The 16737-nt window shown below is 42.5% G+C and overlaps 5 protein-coding genes across 10 annotated transcripts in view; 2 read left to right on the top strand and 3 right to left on the bottom strand.

Moving 5' to 3' along the window:
* Window positions 1-676: 676 nt before the first annotated feature.
* adat3 (adenosine deaminase tRNA specific 3) lies at window positions 677-8370 on the bottom strand. Of its 2 annotated transcripts, none has more exons than XM_088414366.1 (3): window positions 8271-8370; window positions 3181-3224; window positions 677-2299 (listed from the first exon to the last, which is right to left on the bottom strand). In XM_088414366.1, the coding sequence occupies exon 3, from the start codon at window positions 2282-2284 to the stop codon at window positions 1304-1306; it is 981 nt and encodes a 326-aa protein (XP_088270492.1). In that variant the 5' UTR covers window positions 2285-2299; window positions 3181-3224; window positions 8271-8370; the 3' UTR covers window positions 677-1303. The 2 variants fall into 2 exon arrangements, with proteins under 2 accessions (XP_088270492.1, XP_088270491.1); XM_088414365.1 differs by lacking the exon at window positions 8271-8370 and adding an exon at window positions 4833-4923.
* Window positions 2199-15018, bottom strand: fkbp7 (FKBP prolyl isomerase 7). Of its 2 annotated transcripts, XR_015865550.1 has the most exons (6): window positions 10269-15018; window positions 9141-9292; window positions 8537-8664; window positions 8271-8459; window positions 3181-3224; window positions 2199-2299 (listed from the first exon to the last, which is right to left on the bottom strand). XR_015865550.1 is itself a non-coding variant. In XM_088414369.1 (4 exons), exons 1-4 carry the CDS (start codon window positions 10472-10474, stop codon window positions 8298-8300), a joined length of 648 nt encoding a protein of 215 aa, XP_088270495.1. In that variant the 5' UTR covers window positions 10475-13309; the 3' UTR covers window positions 8058-8297. The 2 variants fall into 2 exon arrangements, 1 of the variants encoding a protein (XP_088270495.1); XM_088414369.1 differs by lacking the exons at window positions 2199-2299; window positions 3181-3224 and having other exon boundaries at window positions 8058-8459; window positions 10269-13309.
* On the bottom strand, window positions 3267-4925 carry alkbh6 (alkB homolog 6, nucleotide demethylase). The gene is made up of 2 exons (XM_088414367.1): window positions 4833-4925; window positions 3267-4643 (listed from the first exon to the last, which is right to left on the bottom strand). The coding sequence occupies exon 2, from the start codon at window positions 4638-4640 to the stop codon at window positions 3924-3926; it is 717 nt and encodes a 238-aa protein (XP_088270493.1). The 5' UTR covers window positions 4641-4643; window positions 4833-4925; the 3' UTR covers window positions 3267-3923.
* osgepl1 (O-sialoglycoprotein endopeptidase-like 1) lies at window positions 5319-9722 on the top strand. Of its 2 annotated transcripts, XM_088414364.1 has the most exons (7): window positions 5319-5682; window positions 5846-6233; window positions 6386-6590; window positions 6673-6821; window positions 7575-7705; window positions 7768-7839; window positions 7903-9722. In XM_088414364.1, the coding sequence occupies exons 1-7, from the start codon at window positions 5462-5464 to the stop codon at window positions 7982-7984; spliced, it is 1248 nt and encodes a 415-aa protein (XP_088270490.1). In that variant the 5' UTR covers window positions 5319-5461; the 3' UTR covers window positions 7985-9722. The 2 variants fall into 2 exon arrangements, with proteins under 2 accessions (XP_088270490.1, XP_088270488.1); XM_088414362.1 differs by having other exon boundaries at window positions 7575-7839.
* Window positions 10989-16737, top strand: part of glsb (glutaminase b) — a 26711-nt gene continuing 20962 nt past the window's right edge. The window contains exon 1 of one of the 3 annotated variants that reach the window (XM_088414361.1): window positions 10989-11372. In XM_088414361.1, the coding sequence (XP_088270487.1) occupies window positions 11107-11372 (266 nt within the window). In that variant the 5' untranslated portion in view covers window positions 10989-11106. The remainder of the gene's footprint in view (window positions 11373-16737) is intronic. The other 2 variants (XM_088414360.1, XM_088414359.1) reach the window with 2 other exon arrangements.

Here is a 16737-nt window from a genome sequence, read left to right as displayed (position 1 = left end):
ATTTTTTTTTAAATAAGATATTCACTCTCGTTTTAGGTTATTATCCTGTTGGAGGACTCATTTGAACCTGCACAAATTCAAAACATGGTGTCAGATGTAGCAAAGCAGCCCTAGAACTAAATCGAGCCTATGTGTTTCATAGCAGGTAAAGCATTGTTTGAATACATATGATTCAGGCAGAAATATTGGCACAGGTCATCTTGAATTTGTGCAAGTTATTCTGAAGAGCCATAAATGCATTTTAGAGTAGAACATGCTTTCTGTCGTCAAAGTAAAATGATGTTCTGGCCCGGGTCTGCTTTGCTACAGTAGAGCGTCCTCCATGTGCTAGATTGAAATCATATAATGAACCAGTATTTTCTACGGAAGCGAGGAGCTGCCAGTGTAAACATTTTGGCTGTCAAACTGGTTCCAACACTCTTGTAGGCTAAATGCTAAAAACATACCCTTTTTTTCCCCATAATACCAAGGGCTATTGACTTGCATTTGAAAATAAGGTAAACATTGCTGAGACGGCTTTTTAATGGTATTTGAAAACATTTAGCAGCTTGAGCATTTTTCACCATTATGTCACAGTGCATTAATTTGCACATATCTCGATGGCATTATGTGAAAAAAACTGGCAAACATCATCATAAAAATGACTAATTAACAGTTTGCTTGATTTTTGAATTTGTTAAAACAGCAATTTTCGCTCATAATGCCAAGGGTATTGATTTGCTAATGCACAGATTTAGAAAAAGTTGTTTCAGAATCAGCCTAAAAAATGTTTTTTCAGCATTTGCCTACATTATACCAATATGTTTGAAAAATAAACATTCTCTATTAGTAGTTTTTACAGTATTACATTGTGTTTGTTCTGAATTTTAAGCGCATATGCAGTTTAATACACAATGACATTATGGAGAAATGAGTGTTACAATTTTAGCATTTAGCCTCCAATTTGAAACTATAATGCAGAGACGTTCAAAAGTATTTAAATTCATTTAAACACACTTGGAAGTAGTTTAAATCCTCAAATATTTAAGTCCGTATGAACATATTTGAAACCCATTTGCTAATACATCTGAATGAGTTTACCAGAGCAAAATGTTTCGTCCACATTAGGAGTGTCCTGATTCAATATTGATTTAGGTAATATTGGATTAAAGTAGTCTACACACAAAATCTTTCATATCAGCACTCATATAAAGGCAGTCCATTCCAGACTTCCCCATCCCTATTAAAACCAAATCTGCAATGATTGTTTTAACGAGATTTAATTAAAACTTGAATATGGTATAAAAGTAATAAAATACACATTTCAAAGCTCTGCTCTGTTGAGCTCCTCGCACTGCTGGCTCATGACTCCTTTGTAAACCTTAAAGTGATGATTGAGGTCTTTCAGCGTATGGATTTTGTACTTGGACCCCAGGGCTCCGTCGGCAAAGGCTGCACCGTAGAAGACGCGGGCGATGCGCGAGTGGACCAGCGCCATGGCGCACATGATGCACGGCTCTCTGGTCACGTACAGGTCCAAGCCGGTGCAGATGTACGGCTGCGGCGCAGAGTCCGAGACCGGCGTGGAGATGGAGCGGCACGCGGGGTATGCGTCCAATCGATAGCAGCCGCCGCCTTGCCCTCGGGCCACCAAGTCGATGCACGCCATGACGGCGTGATGCAGGGGGTGTCGCCCTCGACAATCGTGGCTCACGGCAACGATCGTTGCGGACAGCGGGTCTACCACCACAGCCCCCACCGCCTCCATCTTCAAGGCTTTCCCTTCTTGGGCGGCAGCCAGAGCTACCGACATAAACGCGTGCATCTGGGCTTTCTGAGCCGGGCCGAAGGACTCCCCTCGGAGTTCGTGGGTCACCTGCTTGTCTTCGTGGAAGGAGATGGGCCAGTGCGTTCTTGCCAGCTCATATTGGGGTCGGGTCAAAGGGGGGCGAGCGGGAACCTTGACCACGAAGGGTTGGCCCAGTTCGCCGAATCCAACGCTCAACAAATCAGAGTCCACCTCGGGAACTTTACTGAGCGGAAACAGGAGGATCTCCAGAGAGTCGGGATGGCCCTTCTCTGTCTTGATGGCTCGAACTCTTTTGACATGCTGGAGATCCGTCAAGGGGTGGAGCTTGTTGAGCTCAGCAACCAGTCGCGACGTCTCTCGCTTGTCGAGGACAGGCGCAGCAAAGACGTCGATCAGTTCTACGGCATGCGTCTGCTCATCTGAAAGGACGGGGTACGCCACCCAAGAGTCGGGGTCGCACGCCGCACCTTTCCACCGCTTGCTCGCTGGTTCCATTTTTGTTTTGTCCTCCTGTCAAATGGGATTCACATCAAATCGGATGAAAATTAGTGTCTGTAGAAGGCAGCTGGAGTGGCTCGATTCAACAGTATTCCCCTTAATTAATTTGTAAAAAATGCTATGTGTCAAGGTGTTTCGATTTAAACATTTTCTTGAGTCCTCTAAAACCCCTGTACAAAGCATCTGCTGTTGGAAAATGATTTGATAGTATTCCCGGAGCTGCGACATCACAAAAATGTGAAAAATCGGGATTTCAATAGTGCCTGCTGTTGGTGAGGCTTTAAAGGCTCTTGTCAGCTCCTGTGTGTCAAAATCTCAAAATTCAAAATTGTCACACGCCTTAGAATATTTGTGTAAGGCTCGGGAAATTGTGCGATGTCTCCCATGTTTTTTTTCGTTTTTTTTTTTCTGTGTCTCCATGGTGTAGTCCGCTTCTTAGTTACTTTGATGTCACTTCCGGTGGCCCTAGCAGTAGATGAAATAACTGCATCCAGGAGCTATCTTCAGGAGCTGCAGAATAAAATATACCTCAAGTCTCAAAGGGATTTGGGAGTGAGCTCTAGCAGCCTAGCTTGATGCTTAACTGCTAACCGATGGCGTTTTATGTTAAATGAAGCTCTGAGGATCTTATTTCATGCCCTTTAAAAAAAAAAAAAATCCAAATAATGACCTTAAATGTCTTTGAATGGCAGGACATCTGTTACAGTTGGTATCGATGACTGATAACAAACTTTGATTCATTTAGAAATTTCACCTGCAAAGATTCAAGACAACTAGTACCAGAACATAACTGAGATAGGACAAGCTTTCAGACAAACTCGCTCAAGAATAATATTGCTTGGACACACACACACACACCCACACCAACGAAAAATAAAAAGGGGTGCACTTACCTTCCGGGAATGCGTTTCTACATCTGGCGCAGGATGCCTTGAATCTGTGCAGGATACAATAACAAGACAAAGTTGCTTAAAAATGGAAAATGTTCTCGCAGCCTTGCTTCCACATCAAAGTTGGGGAAACTGAAGGCAGTATCATGCAAATTTGCATTGTTCTATCACAATTTAGCCAAATTCGGAAATGGCTCACTCAGACACAGATACAAATAAAAACACTGAAAGATCAACTTGTTTAATTTCACACTTGCGTGCGCACTTTTACTTCTTAGATTCTTTTAAAAAATGACAATGAACCTCAGTTTCCATAGACATTTCCATTTTCTTCCAATATGATCACAATTCACCAAAAAGAGATCATTTTGAAAATACAAAACAATAAGTCCAGTAAAAGAAGTTTTATCTGACGTTTTACATGTTTTCTTAGACTTTTAATGTTTAATACATGTCAACCTCACCTGAAACATGAGCATTATATTGAACTAATATCAGTGAGCAGGAGTACATTCTTGTGCGGGGAAATCTAACCCAACGTGTTACAGGCTATAGTTCAATTTATGTACGAAACTTTTAACCAGTAAAATAGGTAACTAATACACTTAAAAGATAATGTAAAATTATTTTGTGGCATTGTTATTAGGTGGTGTGCCATGAGATTTTCCTAATAATTGTGGAAAGAAGTGACGCACAAAAATAAAGGTTGAGAAACATTGGACTAGATTGGACTAGATTGGACTAAATCACTTCTTCCCGAAAAGAAGCTTGGTTTTCAAGACTTTGGGAACATGTCGGATGGTCAGTGACACTCTTGTCCCTCGGGTGAGCGTCTCATCTGGCTGGGCCCCGGCGGCGTGCAGGTTCAGGACCTTGTCCGTCAGAACATCCAGATCTCGTGCTCCAATGCCGTGGAGTAGGTTCCGGTAAGCGTCGTCCTGCAACACCAACAAGCTGCGTGGCCTTAAGAGCAGCGAGAAAAGATGACGGTCTTCCTGCAAAGTGGCAACCGCCTCATCATCATCATCATCCGATCGGCCCACTGGTGTGTAGAAGTCCAGGAGGCCGTGCGAGCCCAGCGTGACAGTGGTGACCGTCGGGTGATACAGGGGTCCATCCTCGTGGGGCATAATCCCTTCTCCCGGTTTGTACTCGTTCACCAGGACGTGGTTGGCCGTTTTTCCTCCGAAGGTCCCCAGCGAGGAAACTTTCAGGCAGTAGGCATGAAGCCAGGTGGGCATCTTCTCCTCCAGCATGCCTTTGGGATGCGGCAAGCCTCCCCAGTTCTGCAATCTCCTACCGGACAACTGGGTCCACTTAGGTTTGGGGGACTGATAGACCTGCTGCAGGAGGTAGACCTCCTCCTCTTCAGATATGAAAGCGGGGATGTAATAGACTGTTGGGGGAGCGCCACGCACGACAAATTGCCTCAATTCCTCGGAAATACACGGCCGGTGTTCCATATCCTTGAGGAAAAATTATACGGAAAAGTATGGGGTATAAACGCATTTTAATACGACAGGACGCTGTCACGAGTGAACAGGAAGCGCACAGAGTAAACTTCTCCACCACGTTGCAACAATGCTGCACAAAATGTAACCATAACGACGCGTTTGGATATCAAATAAACAAACGGACTAATATGTATTTTTTACCTTCTTTTGGACATTTATGCTGCAGTCCACCGGTGTAAAAGAGCCAATTAGAAAGTGACCCCCGTCTTGTGGCGACAGCTTGGTGCCACTGACTAATGCTTCCCCCCTAAACGGAAACGACGTCATTTAGCACTAGCACTGAACTACTTCTCGTCGTTTTCGTGTTATAAAAGATTGATATTTTTACATGTACAGAATGTATTGATGTATTGATTTTATTTTGTTCGTTCTTGTTTAAAAATATTCTGTGTATTTCTTCGGACGCACATAATTATTACATGTAACGCCGTATGAAACAAAAACATAAGATCCTAGAGCCGATTCTAGTAATAATAATAATAATAATAATAATAATAATAATAATTATTATTATTATTATTATTATTATTATTATTATGTAATGACCGAAAAACATTTTGTACCAGCTGGTGGCAGGATTGCATCGAAGAGAAACTCGCGTTGCAGTAGAAGAAGAAATGAACAGGAAATAGGTTTATATTGACTTTGGGAGGGGAAAAAAAGAGTTTCTGGTGTATCTAATTTCTTTTTTTTATATTAATAGAAAAAAAACTCTTAAGTGGGATGAAATAAAGATTGACTTTCTTGCCAATAAGCAAATATCCTTTAGCATGTTCCCTTCCAAAACGAAGAAGGTCATTCAGAGGCTGTTGCGATTTGCACGGAGGCGGTATGGCAACGTTGCCATGGAGAAAAACTCCCCCTGCGCCGGTTCCTCTCGCCTGGTTTTGGGCATCGAGACGAGCTGCGATGACACCGGAGCGGCCGTGCTCAGCGAGACTGGGGCTATACTGGGAGAGTCCCTGCACTCCCAGAAAGAGGTGCATCTCAGGTGAGACTACGATCCCGCTGTTCACCTGTCTATACGATGCTCATGTTGAGCTCACTTAAAAAATAAAAAACACTGTTCCAAACCAAAAACGTGACTGTAGACTGTAGAACTTCCCTGGAAAGTTGAAAAGATTGCTTGTCTGAGTTCAGCTCTGCCATTGAAGGATCGGTGGCATCATCCCCACTGTGGCCCAGCAGCTCCACAGGGAGCACATCGAGCGAGTAGTCCAGGAGGCGTTGGACCGGAGCGGCGTGGACTCGCATCAGCTGTCAGCCGTGGCCGCTACCGTGAAGCCCGGCCTGGCCCTGAGTTTGGGCGTAGGCTTGGAGTTCAGCCGGAATTTCGTGAGACGCCACAGCATGCCATTTATCCCCATCCACCACATGGAGGCCCACGCACTGACCGTCCGCCTGCTCCAGCCCGTCTCTTTCCCTTTCCTGGTGCTGCTTGTGTCAGGCGGGCACTCGCTACTCGCAGTGGCTCGCGGCGTGGACGATTTTCTTTTGCTGGGTCAGTCTCTGGACGAAGCTCCAGGCGATACTCTAGATAAGGTGAGCCATTTGGGTCTCTGCACTCCACCGCCACTAATATATTTGTCAAGTATGTCTTTCATCAGGCAGGCGTGGAAGAGTATTTGAGGTTCCCTCACTTGTGACAACTGCCCAAGAACTGCCCCAACTTGTTTTTTTTTGCAAAACTGCAGGTGGCAAGACGTCTGTCTCTCACAAAGCACCCGAGTTGCGCCACGCTGAGCGGAGGACAGGCCATAGAACTGCTGGCTCAAGAGGGTGACCGCTTGAGATTTCCTTTCAAGACGCCCATGGGACAAATGCGTGACTGCTGCTTCTCTTTCGCCGGGCTACGGAATCAAATTACCATGACCATAGAGAAAAAGGAAGCGGAGGAAGGTACATTGAAAGAAACAGGAAACAAGCACATTCTCATGCGACCTGTATGAGGGATCAGCAGTTTTTTTCTTTTTGTCCACAGGAATCGAACGCGGAACTCTGCTCTCCTGTGTGAACGACATAGCGGCGGCCACGCAGCACACGGTCGCGTGTCATCTGGCCAAACGCACGCATCGCGCCGTTCTCTTCTGCAAGGCCAACGGACTCCTGCCTTCGATAGAACCCACATTGGTCAGTGGGTGCATGTGTCTTTTTCTGACACGCTAAACTCCAAAACTATGTTGAAACACCAACTCTGTCATTGTTCAAAATTGATTTTTTTTACAATGAAAAGGATTGGAGAGGCCATGATTTTCCCTTTTATCTCAGAACTGTGACTTCATTCCCCGAATTCTGACTTTGAAGTCAAAACGTTGAAGTCAGAATTCTAAGGATGAAATCAGAATTTTATCTCAGAATTACTATCTCCTATAAAAGTCAGAATCCTCTTTTTATGATCAGAATTCTCACATTCATTCTGAGAAATCTCACTCAAAATTCGGACAATATTCTTGCTTTATTCTCAATGTCTTTAAAGTGAAAATTCTTAGACATACTTTCAATTGAGAATTCTGAGATCAAAGTGAAAATACTACCAACCTGTCTCGGCATTCTCACTTTAAAGTCAGAAATCTAATAAAGAATTTGGAGTTTAAATTCTGAATATTGAGAATAAAATAAGAATTTGTAGGATTTCAATTCAGAATTCTGACACAAAAGTAACAATCCTTTTGACCGTTTTTGTTTCTTTTTTCCACTGGCCCTCAGTGCATTTTTAAAAATGAAAAAAAAATAGTAATAATAAAATAGCTGTATTTACATTTTAGTCATCATTTCATGATATATTTTTAATGATTTTGAAAATAAGGGCAAATACATAACAGTAAAGGCCAGAAGAATATGTTTGATCCTTTTTTTTTCCCCCTGTTGAACGTTGTGTCATAGGTTGTGTCGGGAGGTGTGGCAAGCAATCAGTACATCCGCAAAGTTTTGGGTGTCATCGCCGAGGCAACCGGCCTGCGCCTGCTCTGCCCTCCCGCCAAATTCTGCACCGACAACGGCGTGATGATCGCATGGTGCGTCACCACAATTTATCCGTTCGAACAAATAGCTTTGGATGACCTTTTTGTTGGATCAGGAACGGTGTTGAGCGACTCAGAGAAGAGAAGGGAATCCTGCCCCCCGATGCCGACGTCCGCTATGAGCCAAAGTAGGAAATATTATTTTAAAATTTTAGCGATGCAGATTAAGTCAATGAATTGTTATGTCGCAGGGCACCGCTGGGCGTGGACCTCACATCACAGGTGAGGGCAGCGGCCATCAGGGTGCCATCCATCCGGATGAAAATCTCGTAGCAGTGCGAGAACGTCAGCGATATCGACAGTGTGGACGTTATAGTGCTAAAACGACAGTGAGGATGTATTCCCATTTCTTACACGGATAGAGTCTATTTATTATTGCAGAAGGGTCAAAAGAGGAAAGCACATGGATTGCCCGGTAAGAGTTATGCTATACATTTGTACAAAATAGAACCCCATCTGCATCGTTAGTGGTTTTCAGAGTTTTAAAAATGTCAGTGCCTTCGGACCCAAAACACATTTGTGGACTATGATAACTGTCTAGAAAAAAACGATACCACACCTTGAATGTCTTGACAACTGGTTTGAACTAGAGCTCATCGTGTTTATAAATGTTGTACTCATTGGCACTGATGATCCCGTCTTTGTCGGTGTCCGTCTTGCGGAAGATGTCGTTGATTATCTCCTCATAGAAAGGGTCATCTCGTGGCTTGCCATCTTTTTCATACTCCATCTTCAAATGGCTTTTGATCTTGAAAGTACCGACAGAAGTTGCTTAAAACTCTTCAGGAGCCATATTTGGTTCACCCTGCCATTGTTATTAGTTACCTCTGCCTTTGTGAGACTTCGGTCTTTGTCGACGTCGATTTGTCCAAACGCTTCCATGCTTCGTGGACCCCGGGACACAGAGTAGACCTCCACTTCAAATACCACCGTCGCATTGGGTGGAACAGGACCTATATTGAAAAGGGACTTTTCAGTGGTTTACACAATATTTTTTTTTTCATTCATTCAATCCTAAAGACTTACATTTTTAAGAGCCCATACATTCTTTCCTAGGCACTTTAGTGTTAAGGATAAATGCATGATTGAGCAATAAATGCACGATTAAACGAAGCCTTCTTACTTTTCCTGGCAAACGGAGTTGCAGAAGGGTTAATTAACTGATTTTCACTCAGTGGCTGTCAGACGTGTGAGCTTTGCATGCAGACTGCTACAAACACAGCATGCGCTTTCAAGCAACGAGCAAATTACGCGAGCAGAAGTGCAGAACCTCAAAACCTGAACGCATGCTTACGGTCATGCCACGGAGAGACGAGAAAGGGGATGCGAGGCCCTCCTCTCAGCTAGAGCGACTGCAAGGCAAAGACATACCATGAAAGAAGCGACGATCGGACAGAGACACGAGTGCGGGTGGCCTACGACCGGCTACCTTTGCCTTTCTCTCCAAAAGCCAAGGCGGGCGGGACGGTTATTTTCCTCTTCTCCCCCACGCACATGTCCAACATTCCGATGTCCAGGCCCTTGATGACTTGGCCGATACCCAGGATGAACCACTGCGGGTGTCCGGCTTTGTCGTGGCGACTGGAATAGGAAAATCAAAATACTAAAGATGCTGGCAACACAATTTCTGAAAGCAACCATTTTTGCAAGTCGTGGTGTCATATGTACAATTTAGGTGCCCCCCAAAGCACCCTCTCAAGTTGCAAAAAATAAAACCTCTGCAGCCCTTATTTCACCCATCAACAAAATTGCACAGGAAGTTGATCAACAATGCTCAAAGCAGCCATTTTGGTGGTAAGGGGTTTTTGAGCTCCCTTTTAATCATTGCTGCTAAGGCGGGTCAAATATATAAGCCAAATGTTTGGAATGAATGGGTCATATTTTCTCATATCTACTGTTGGTGACTATTATTCTTTGTTGGAATAATAATTATTCTTTGTTGGAATAATATCACTTGATCGAGTCACTTGTAGTTCCCAACCCAATCATAAATAAAAACACGTATCGTTCATTTTGATATCGCATTTGCTTGATCTGATATCCAACAGTACTCCAAGGAAAAGAAAAAGATGTATCGGAGACCTCAAACTGCTTTATCCATCCATCAATTTTCTTAACTTCTTGTTAAAGCATTCCAGTTCATTCACACGTTTCAGTTCCACCGGTAATATGCCAAAACAAATGGTGTCATGATTTGTAACGTTTTTGTCATGAAATTATGTGTTTTTCCACAAGGAGGGCATTATTCTTTGTGAAAATTGGCATCAGCGATGATGAGACTACCCAGCATACTTTGAGCGTGTCTCTGTGTCTATTATGATGATATGCAAAGAGCAAATGAACATCTAAGATGAAAGGTCAAGATCTAATGGACATCGACGTTTGAACGTTGTGTGAAATGACTGGGCGTGAGTTGTTTCACGATGGCGGTTCTTGAATGAATAAACGACTAAAGAGCATCGGCGAACTGTCATACATATACAAGAGCGTTATAAAAGTCGTTGAAGAATGTTCTTGAAAATCATATCCTCTGTGAGTAAAATGTTTTCGCGCTGACCTGCAGTAGAACTGGGACCCATCTTTGGCGAGGAAGCCGTCGTAGTGGACGTTCATCAGGTCTCCCCGCTTGCTCTTTTTCTCGCACGTTTCAGGCTGGTACACCACCTCAATCTTGACCTCACCATCGTCAGCCCAAACGCTCGCGAAACAGAGTTGAGAGCACACAAAGACGCACAGTGTGTAGTAGCTCACTAACTTGCACATGTTTAAGTCGCGACGCCTGACCAACTCCTGCAGTCGTGGCAACTTTTTCCCTTCTGGCGTTTAGACACTAGAGGGCGTGGTAGAGTTTTCTCAATGTACACGTTATTTGCCCTGAGTCAAGAATTTTAAGGTATAACTTTCTTACCTATTACTGTATATCAAACAAATGTTTGCTCTAATGGGTAAAACACCAACACCATACTGTTCATACATACAAATAAAATCGTGAGTATTACTTCTTATACTGGTATCGGTTGAAATAAATTGTTGTATCAAACATTTTGAGACTTTGGTCTTGGTGCAAATAACATTTGTAATGTCAACGCACCGCTGTACAATACTGCATATGAGGCATTTTGGGCATGGGTATAGATTCAGCAGTATCCGCGAATATGCGGGGGTTAGCTGTACTGTACTCGCGAACTGTCGGAAGTATCAAATCTGACGTCACCGTTCTTTAACCAATAGGAGCGGAAATGGGTGTGAACCTGCAACTGTACTTATAAATCCGCGCCGGTGTATTATGAGTCATAGCCTCAGACTTCCCAACGTGTATCCAGTCATCCCTTTCAACGCGGAACCAACTCCTAATCTATAAACACCGCTTCTCCACCAGCCCGACGGGGATTGAGATGTTCCATTTTAGGCTCGCCACAGCGCTCAAGGACTTGTTGAAAGCCAGCCTCAAGTGTCCCCCTGCGGGGTGTCTCGCGAGCCGCCACCGGTACTCGGGTGCCGCCTCCTCCGCGGGGCTTAAGCTCCTCCATGGCCCCGCGTACCGGGCGGGGTACCCGGCGGCGTTCGTCCGCATCCGGCCGTACTGCGCGAAGGCGGGGGGCGAGCTAAAGTTGGACGAACCGAAGAAAAAAGACGAAGGTGTCGAAGCGGCCGCTGACAAGTGAGTAGCCCCCACCCCGTTTGCGGCTCTACCCTGGCTGCCTTTTAGCATAGCCTGCGAGCGGACGAAGACGTCTGGAGCTCAATGACAGGATGTTACCCGGCCCGCGTTAATGGCGTCACCTTTAGTGTTTTCGATCATTGTTTTTTGACCACGCAAAGTGAAACTTCAAACACGCGCGATAGGGCACGGAAACCGAAACGATCCGTTTTTTTTCATCCTCCTCTCAAAACCACAAATCCACATGTGCGTGGCACGGCTGCGGCTAATACTTAGCTATGACGTCGTAATGGCACAAATAGCTCCCGGTGGTGAGGGCTAAAATGTAAACACGACGTCTTCAAATACGATCTGGGACACGGTTGACGTATGGGCCATTCTCTTTACTGGTATGTGATTTTAGACCATATCCTGCATAGTTAGAGGGTAAAGAAAACGGGCAAATCCAAACTATGCAATGACATATGATAAAAATATACCAAGAAACATAAATTACTGTTGATAAAAATACCTAAGGCCCAGTCTATAACCTTGAACCTTTTTCCCCCGATGAACAACAAAAGTTTATCTTTTTGATTCGTTATCTTGTTTTTGTCAAGCATAGATTGTGGTCTAATTTTCATGATTACCCAACTTGTATGAATGATTGAGAATAGCTTGGTTATGCAGTCGTTTCAATTACTCTGTCATTTTGACTTTTAATTAAAAAAATATATATATTTTGCAATTGTTAAACACCCATTACATTAGTCGGGTGTACTTACATTCTATTACATTACAAGTAAGCCAAGCTCTGTGCTAGTGTTCATTCATTACGCTTGAGGTATGTGAAAAAACAACATTTTGTAAGTTGTTTAAAAAAAAAGGGAGTGTCTGAGTCTGGGCTGCAGGACAGGTATTGTGGAGTGAAAAGAAGCATTTGCAATTATGTAAATCATTCTGGTTGTATACATACTTCTCATCAGTGGCCGGCAGAAAAATAAGCTTGCACTCAAACACAATATGCAATAAGGTAACGTTAAGAGCTAACGATAGATGATGTGCTGATCTGGGCATTTTGCCTTAGATAGAAAATAGCTGCTTAAATGCAAATGGACAACATCCTGTACAATTTCAGGCATGGGCCCTTGTCAATTTTTTTGTGTATAGACCCAATTTTGTGTCTGAGTGGCACTAGTGTCAGGGACTATTTTTTTCTGCAACTTTTCAAACAATGAATAGGCATAGTGGTGTTCTGTTACGGTACCAGTGGAGGCAGGTGAATGGGCTTTTATTTTCTGTATTTTGTTTTAGTTTTTCAAATAAATTGGTTGAAGAGTGCCAATGTCACCGTTTACCAACCGGTACAGCCTTGTGGAAACTGGGCACACGTGGTATTTAGGACACAACACTGCCTCGTTAATACCGGACACGGTGCCAAGTGGCTAAATACAGTAGGGACACCCACTTAAAATACCGGTCAGCTATCTTAAAAGTTAATTGAGACTGTAGCTCATGTAGTAGATTAGCGCTGCAGCCATGTTCCGTCCCAGGAAGTGAACACGCAACACAGGGGAGTGCTACTTAAAAGTTTTAAATATGGACATGAGCATAGGAGCTGGAAGAGAAAAATCAAATCACCCATGAGGACACCGTTATGTGCCTACTGTACAAATAAACTGACTGTGCGATGCAACTTTCAGTAAATGAAATCCATAATATCATTTTGGTTACTCTTTTGCAGCCGCACCAAAATTTGCACATTTGAACATTTTTGGACTATTAGACCTCTTAGCGGACAGTAAGGAAATCCCGTGACTTAAGTGCGGCCTAGATCAGTGCTTGTCAACATTTTTTCAATGATGTACAGTACCCCTCTATGAAATGTTTTCCTGACCAGCGCAAAGCAATTGTAGATGGTGAAAAAAGCATGTGCCAAGTTCGCTACATGCACCAGGCCTGTGACATGCTTTCAATCTGACCAGTGTTTGGAACATTTTAAAGATAAACTCTTTATGTGTTAGCATACGATGGGTATTCGTGTTTATTTTTTTAAAACGTAGATAAGAGGAAGCTGAAGAGTTCAGCTGCCTTGAGCTGAGAGTAAACTGACTAATGTGTAACAAGCTCCTGGACTGTAAAGGATAAAGGAATGAAAAGCAAGCCAGAGGCCACTAGATAATGTGATGCATGACAGACAGAAATAGAAAGGAGAAGCCACGGTTGATAAATGGTCGTTGGCACAGTGGAGGTGTTAACTGGCTGGATATGTAACTGAGCATACAACGTGATTGTCAGTCTGCCATTACATAATTGGCAAAGTGCTTAGCAAAAGCGAAACTCCCAATTGTTTTTTGTTTTAGCAGGTCTGCGCCTTTTTAAATTGTCTTCAGCAACATTTACTGTTGGAAAGCTGAAATTCCGAGCATATGGAGAATTTTAAATGGGGGGGAAAAGTATTCAAACTATTGATTATCAAAATAATTATCAATTTATTTGATAACCCATTAGTTGTCGATTAATAGTTGCACCTTAAAAGGAATCGCATTTTACGTTTTTACGATAGTCTTTGTTGACAGTTGGTATCAGCAATAAGCGTCACGATGGAAGAGTGGTTTGCACATCTGCCTCACAGTTCAGCGGTCCCGCCTTCAATTCCAGCCTGCCTTGGCCTTCCTGTGTGGAGTTTTCATGTTCTCCACTTTTAAACTAAAATCTTAGTCACTCAGGTTAAGTTATATCACTTCCGTGACACAAATTACTACATTCTCACCTAGGGCTTTGAAAGAAAGAGCAAAAAAAACAACAACAACGCAAGTATGTGAATTTATGAATCGCTAGCTGCGAATAGGCGTGGGTTTACTCAACTTCCATCTGTGGCTCTTCGGTGCACGGGCAACGTTTACAACCAAAGGAAAGCGGCAGACACACACATAACACACAAGATGTACAAACAAACGCACTCGACAGAAAGACTCCGCTTTCACGCCTGCTCTGCACGCTCATCTTGAACGGCTCGCCATGTTTGCACATTTGTTACACTTCATGTGATATGGTAGGAAAAAAAGTCAATATCCTCAGTGAAGAGCCATCTTGTGAAATGCATCATCCTTGTGCAACACACACCTACCCACAATTTTGCTGAGTGCTTTCCTAGTCCATTAGTTGCGTTTATTGACTTACGACTGCTGCTGTTTTTGGAGACAGATGCCATGTAAATATTGCTCTCGAGTTGAATTAGAGACACAAGAGTGCTTTGTGTGTACATGTCCAAAAAGTTACTCTTGATGCCTGGCTGGAGTGTCCGTTGCACTGAGCTAGAGGGTGTGACACATTTGTCACACTCAAGTGCTTCATTTATCCGCTTCCTTTCGCGCAGCTGTCTTTTTGGTGTAAATCACTGCTTCTCATATTGGGGTCCACTAGCGGGATCGAAATCGGAATAAAAATATGATGCATGCGGAGACGGGCACGGGCATTAAAAAAAATGACCAAGGACAGCAATGACTTAAAGCGACATTTGCTTTGGACTAGGGGTCAGCAACGTGGTGCTCGCGGGCACCAGGTAGCTCCAAAGATCACATTAGTAGTCCGCAGGCCTGTTCTGCAAATAGCTTACAAGTGATCAGACGTTGGTGATTTTCTATGAATTTTACAAACAATTATACAGTACATGTATGACATGACGTATTAGACTTGATTTACATAGTTACTAAATCTGTTCATTAATGATTGTGAACAATCGTTAACATGATCAGTGTCTTCGCATTAACTGGTAGCCCTTCGTATTACTCGGCGCCAAAGAAATAGCTCTCGGTTTCAAGAAGGTTTGCGACCTCTGCTTTGGACCAATGAAAAACTTTTGATTTGATTGTGTTGTGTGAAAATACAAAATACATTTTCTTATTTTAAGGGGTAATTGTATTAGGATAGAACATTTCAAAAGACAAACATAAACTCAATGTGTTTCAAGATAAAAACCAAGATAGCATCTTATTCAAGTTATAAAGATACATAGTCTATTTCCTTCAAAAGAATAAAGTTGTCTTTTTGATAAAAGTTGAAATGTTACATGAAAAAAAAGTCAATTTGAAATTTGTCAGCCTTTTCCCTCGTTAAATCGTGACTTTAACATTATAAAATGAAGACTTTATCTTGTAAAAATATAACTTAGTTTTTAAAGTCAAACTACAATTTTTAAGTAGGTTATTTTTGTAGCAATCCCTAAAAACTATGAGGCATAAGCCCGCTTTTGTGACAAGGCATCACTAATATGCTTATACCAATACAGCCTCCCATTTTTGAATAACACTTAGGCTGTTTTGAGCAAAGTATTTTTTTTAAGTGGTGCTTGGGCCAAAATTAATCACTGACCTTTAGCATCAATTCAATGGCCATTTGGATTCTGAGGGAGTCCTTGGCAACTCAGACATTTTAAGAAGCTCGGCTTTCGATGCAGGCTGCCGATCTTCCTTGCTTCCGCTGCCGATCTCGCTGCTGTGTCACGGTCAGCGTGTGAACGGGATTGCCGTGTTGACACTATTAATCCAACACAGACAATTCAGCAGGGTTAAGGACCCGAGAATCCCTGGAATTCTGGCTTGGTCTTATACGATTGCAACTTTGAGCAAAACCTGAATGATTTTAATTTGTATCGACAACATACTAGGATGGCGGTACAGCAAATCCGCAGCAAATGTGCGATATACTTTTTTTCTATTTATTTATATATTTATTTTCCCCCCAGGAATGACACAAATTACAAGTAGCCAAAGAGGCAAATCACCATTATTTGGATTTTGGACAATTGAAAAATACATTTTTTTGTTGTAAAACTCTAACAATGATTCAAGGGTTCATTGCCAAGTAAAAATGGATCTGGGGCATCTTGCTGTCAATGGTCCTTAGTGAGTTAAATGAAAACTTAAACTACTGTAGTAAATAGCTCCTTTTACAATAATAAAAAAAAAAAGAAATTTAAAAATTGTACTGATCTTTGTTTTGATTTCAAAAACTTAAACTACTGTAGTAAATAGCTCCTTTTACAATAATAAAAAAAAAAAGAAATTTAAAAATTGTACTGATCTTTGTTTTGATTTCAAACAAATACTACAGCTGTAGTGTTCTAATTGTCAGCAGAATTAGTGAAAATTTAAACAAATAGTCCTCTGAAGTACACGGTTTTAAATGGATTCATAACCAGTTTTCAGATTCTTTAAAAAGGTCGATACCAATATTTGTCAAAATCAGTGCCAATCAACTACTTGGCAGATCATTCATTTATCTCTAGCGCAATACGATGAGGTTGAAGTGCTGCTTCCATGAGTCCAGATGAAAACAACATTATTGTTCACACTTCTTTTAGTGTATGTAAATAGTCATGTGT

The sequence above is a fragment of the Hippichthys cyanospilos genome, chromosome 5 (genome assembly GCF_059441005.1).
Source record: "Hippichthys cyanospilos isolate Australia breed blue-spotted pipefish chromosome 5, RoL_Hcya_1.0, whole genome shotgun sequence".
Classification (NCBI taxonomy): Eukaryota; Metazoa; Chordata; class Actinopteri; order Syngnathiformes; family Syngnathidae; genus Hippichthys; species Hippichthys cyanospilos.
This window is presented reverse-complemented; position numbering and strand designations above follow the sequence as displayed.

What these genes read in the sequence shown, in the direction of transcription:
- adat3 (XM_088414366.1), bottom strand. Translation starts at nt 2,284, where the DNA reads ATGGAACCAGCGAGCAAGCGGTGGAAAGGTGCGGCGTGCGACCCCGAC.
- alkbh6 (XM_088414367.1), bottom strand. Translation starts at nt 4,640, where the DNA reads ATGGAACACCGGCCGTGTATTTCCGAGGAATTGAGGCAATTTGTCGTG.
- osgepl1 (XM_088414362.1), top strand. Translation starts at nt 5,462, where the DNA reads ATGTTCCCTTCCAAAACGAAGAAGGTCATTCAGAGGCTGTTGCGATTT. An exon ending in CAGAAAGAGGTGCATCTCAG is followed by an intron (nt 5,683 to 5,845) that starts GTGAGACTACGA and finishes CTGCCATTGAAG; the next exon opens with GATCGGTGGCATCATCCCCA. An exon ending in GACGTCCGCTATGAGCCAAA is followed by an intron (nt 7,840 to 7,902) that starts GTAGGAAATATT and finishes GTTATGTCGCAG; the next exon opens with GGCACCGCTGGGCGTGGACC.
- fkbp7 (XM_088414369.1), bottom strand. Translation starts at nt 10,474, where the DNA reads ATGTGCAAGTTAGTGAGCTACTACACACTGTGCGTCTTTGTGTGCTCT. An exon ending in TTTTGGAGAGAAAGGCAAAG is followed by an intron (nt 8,665 to 9,140) that starts GTAGCCGGTCGT and finishes TTTTCAATATAG; the next exon opens with GTCCTGTTCCACCCAATGCG. An exon ending in GAAGTCTCACAAAGGCAGAG is followed by an intron (nt 8,460 to 8,536) that starts GTAACTAATAAC and finishes GGTACTTTCAAG; the next exon opens with ATCAAAAGCCATTTGAAGAT.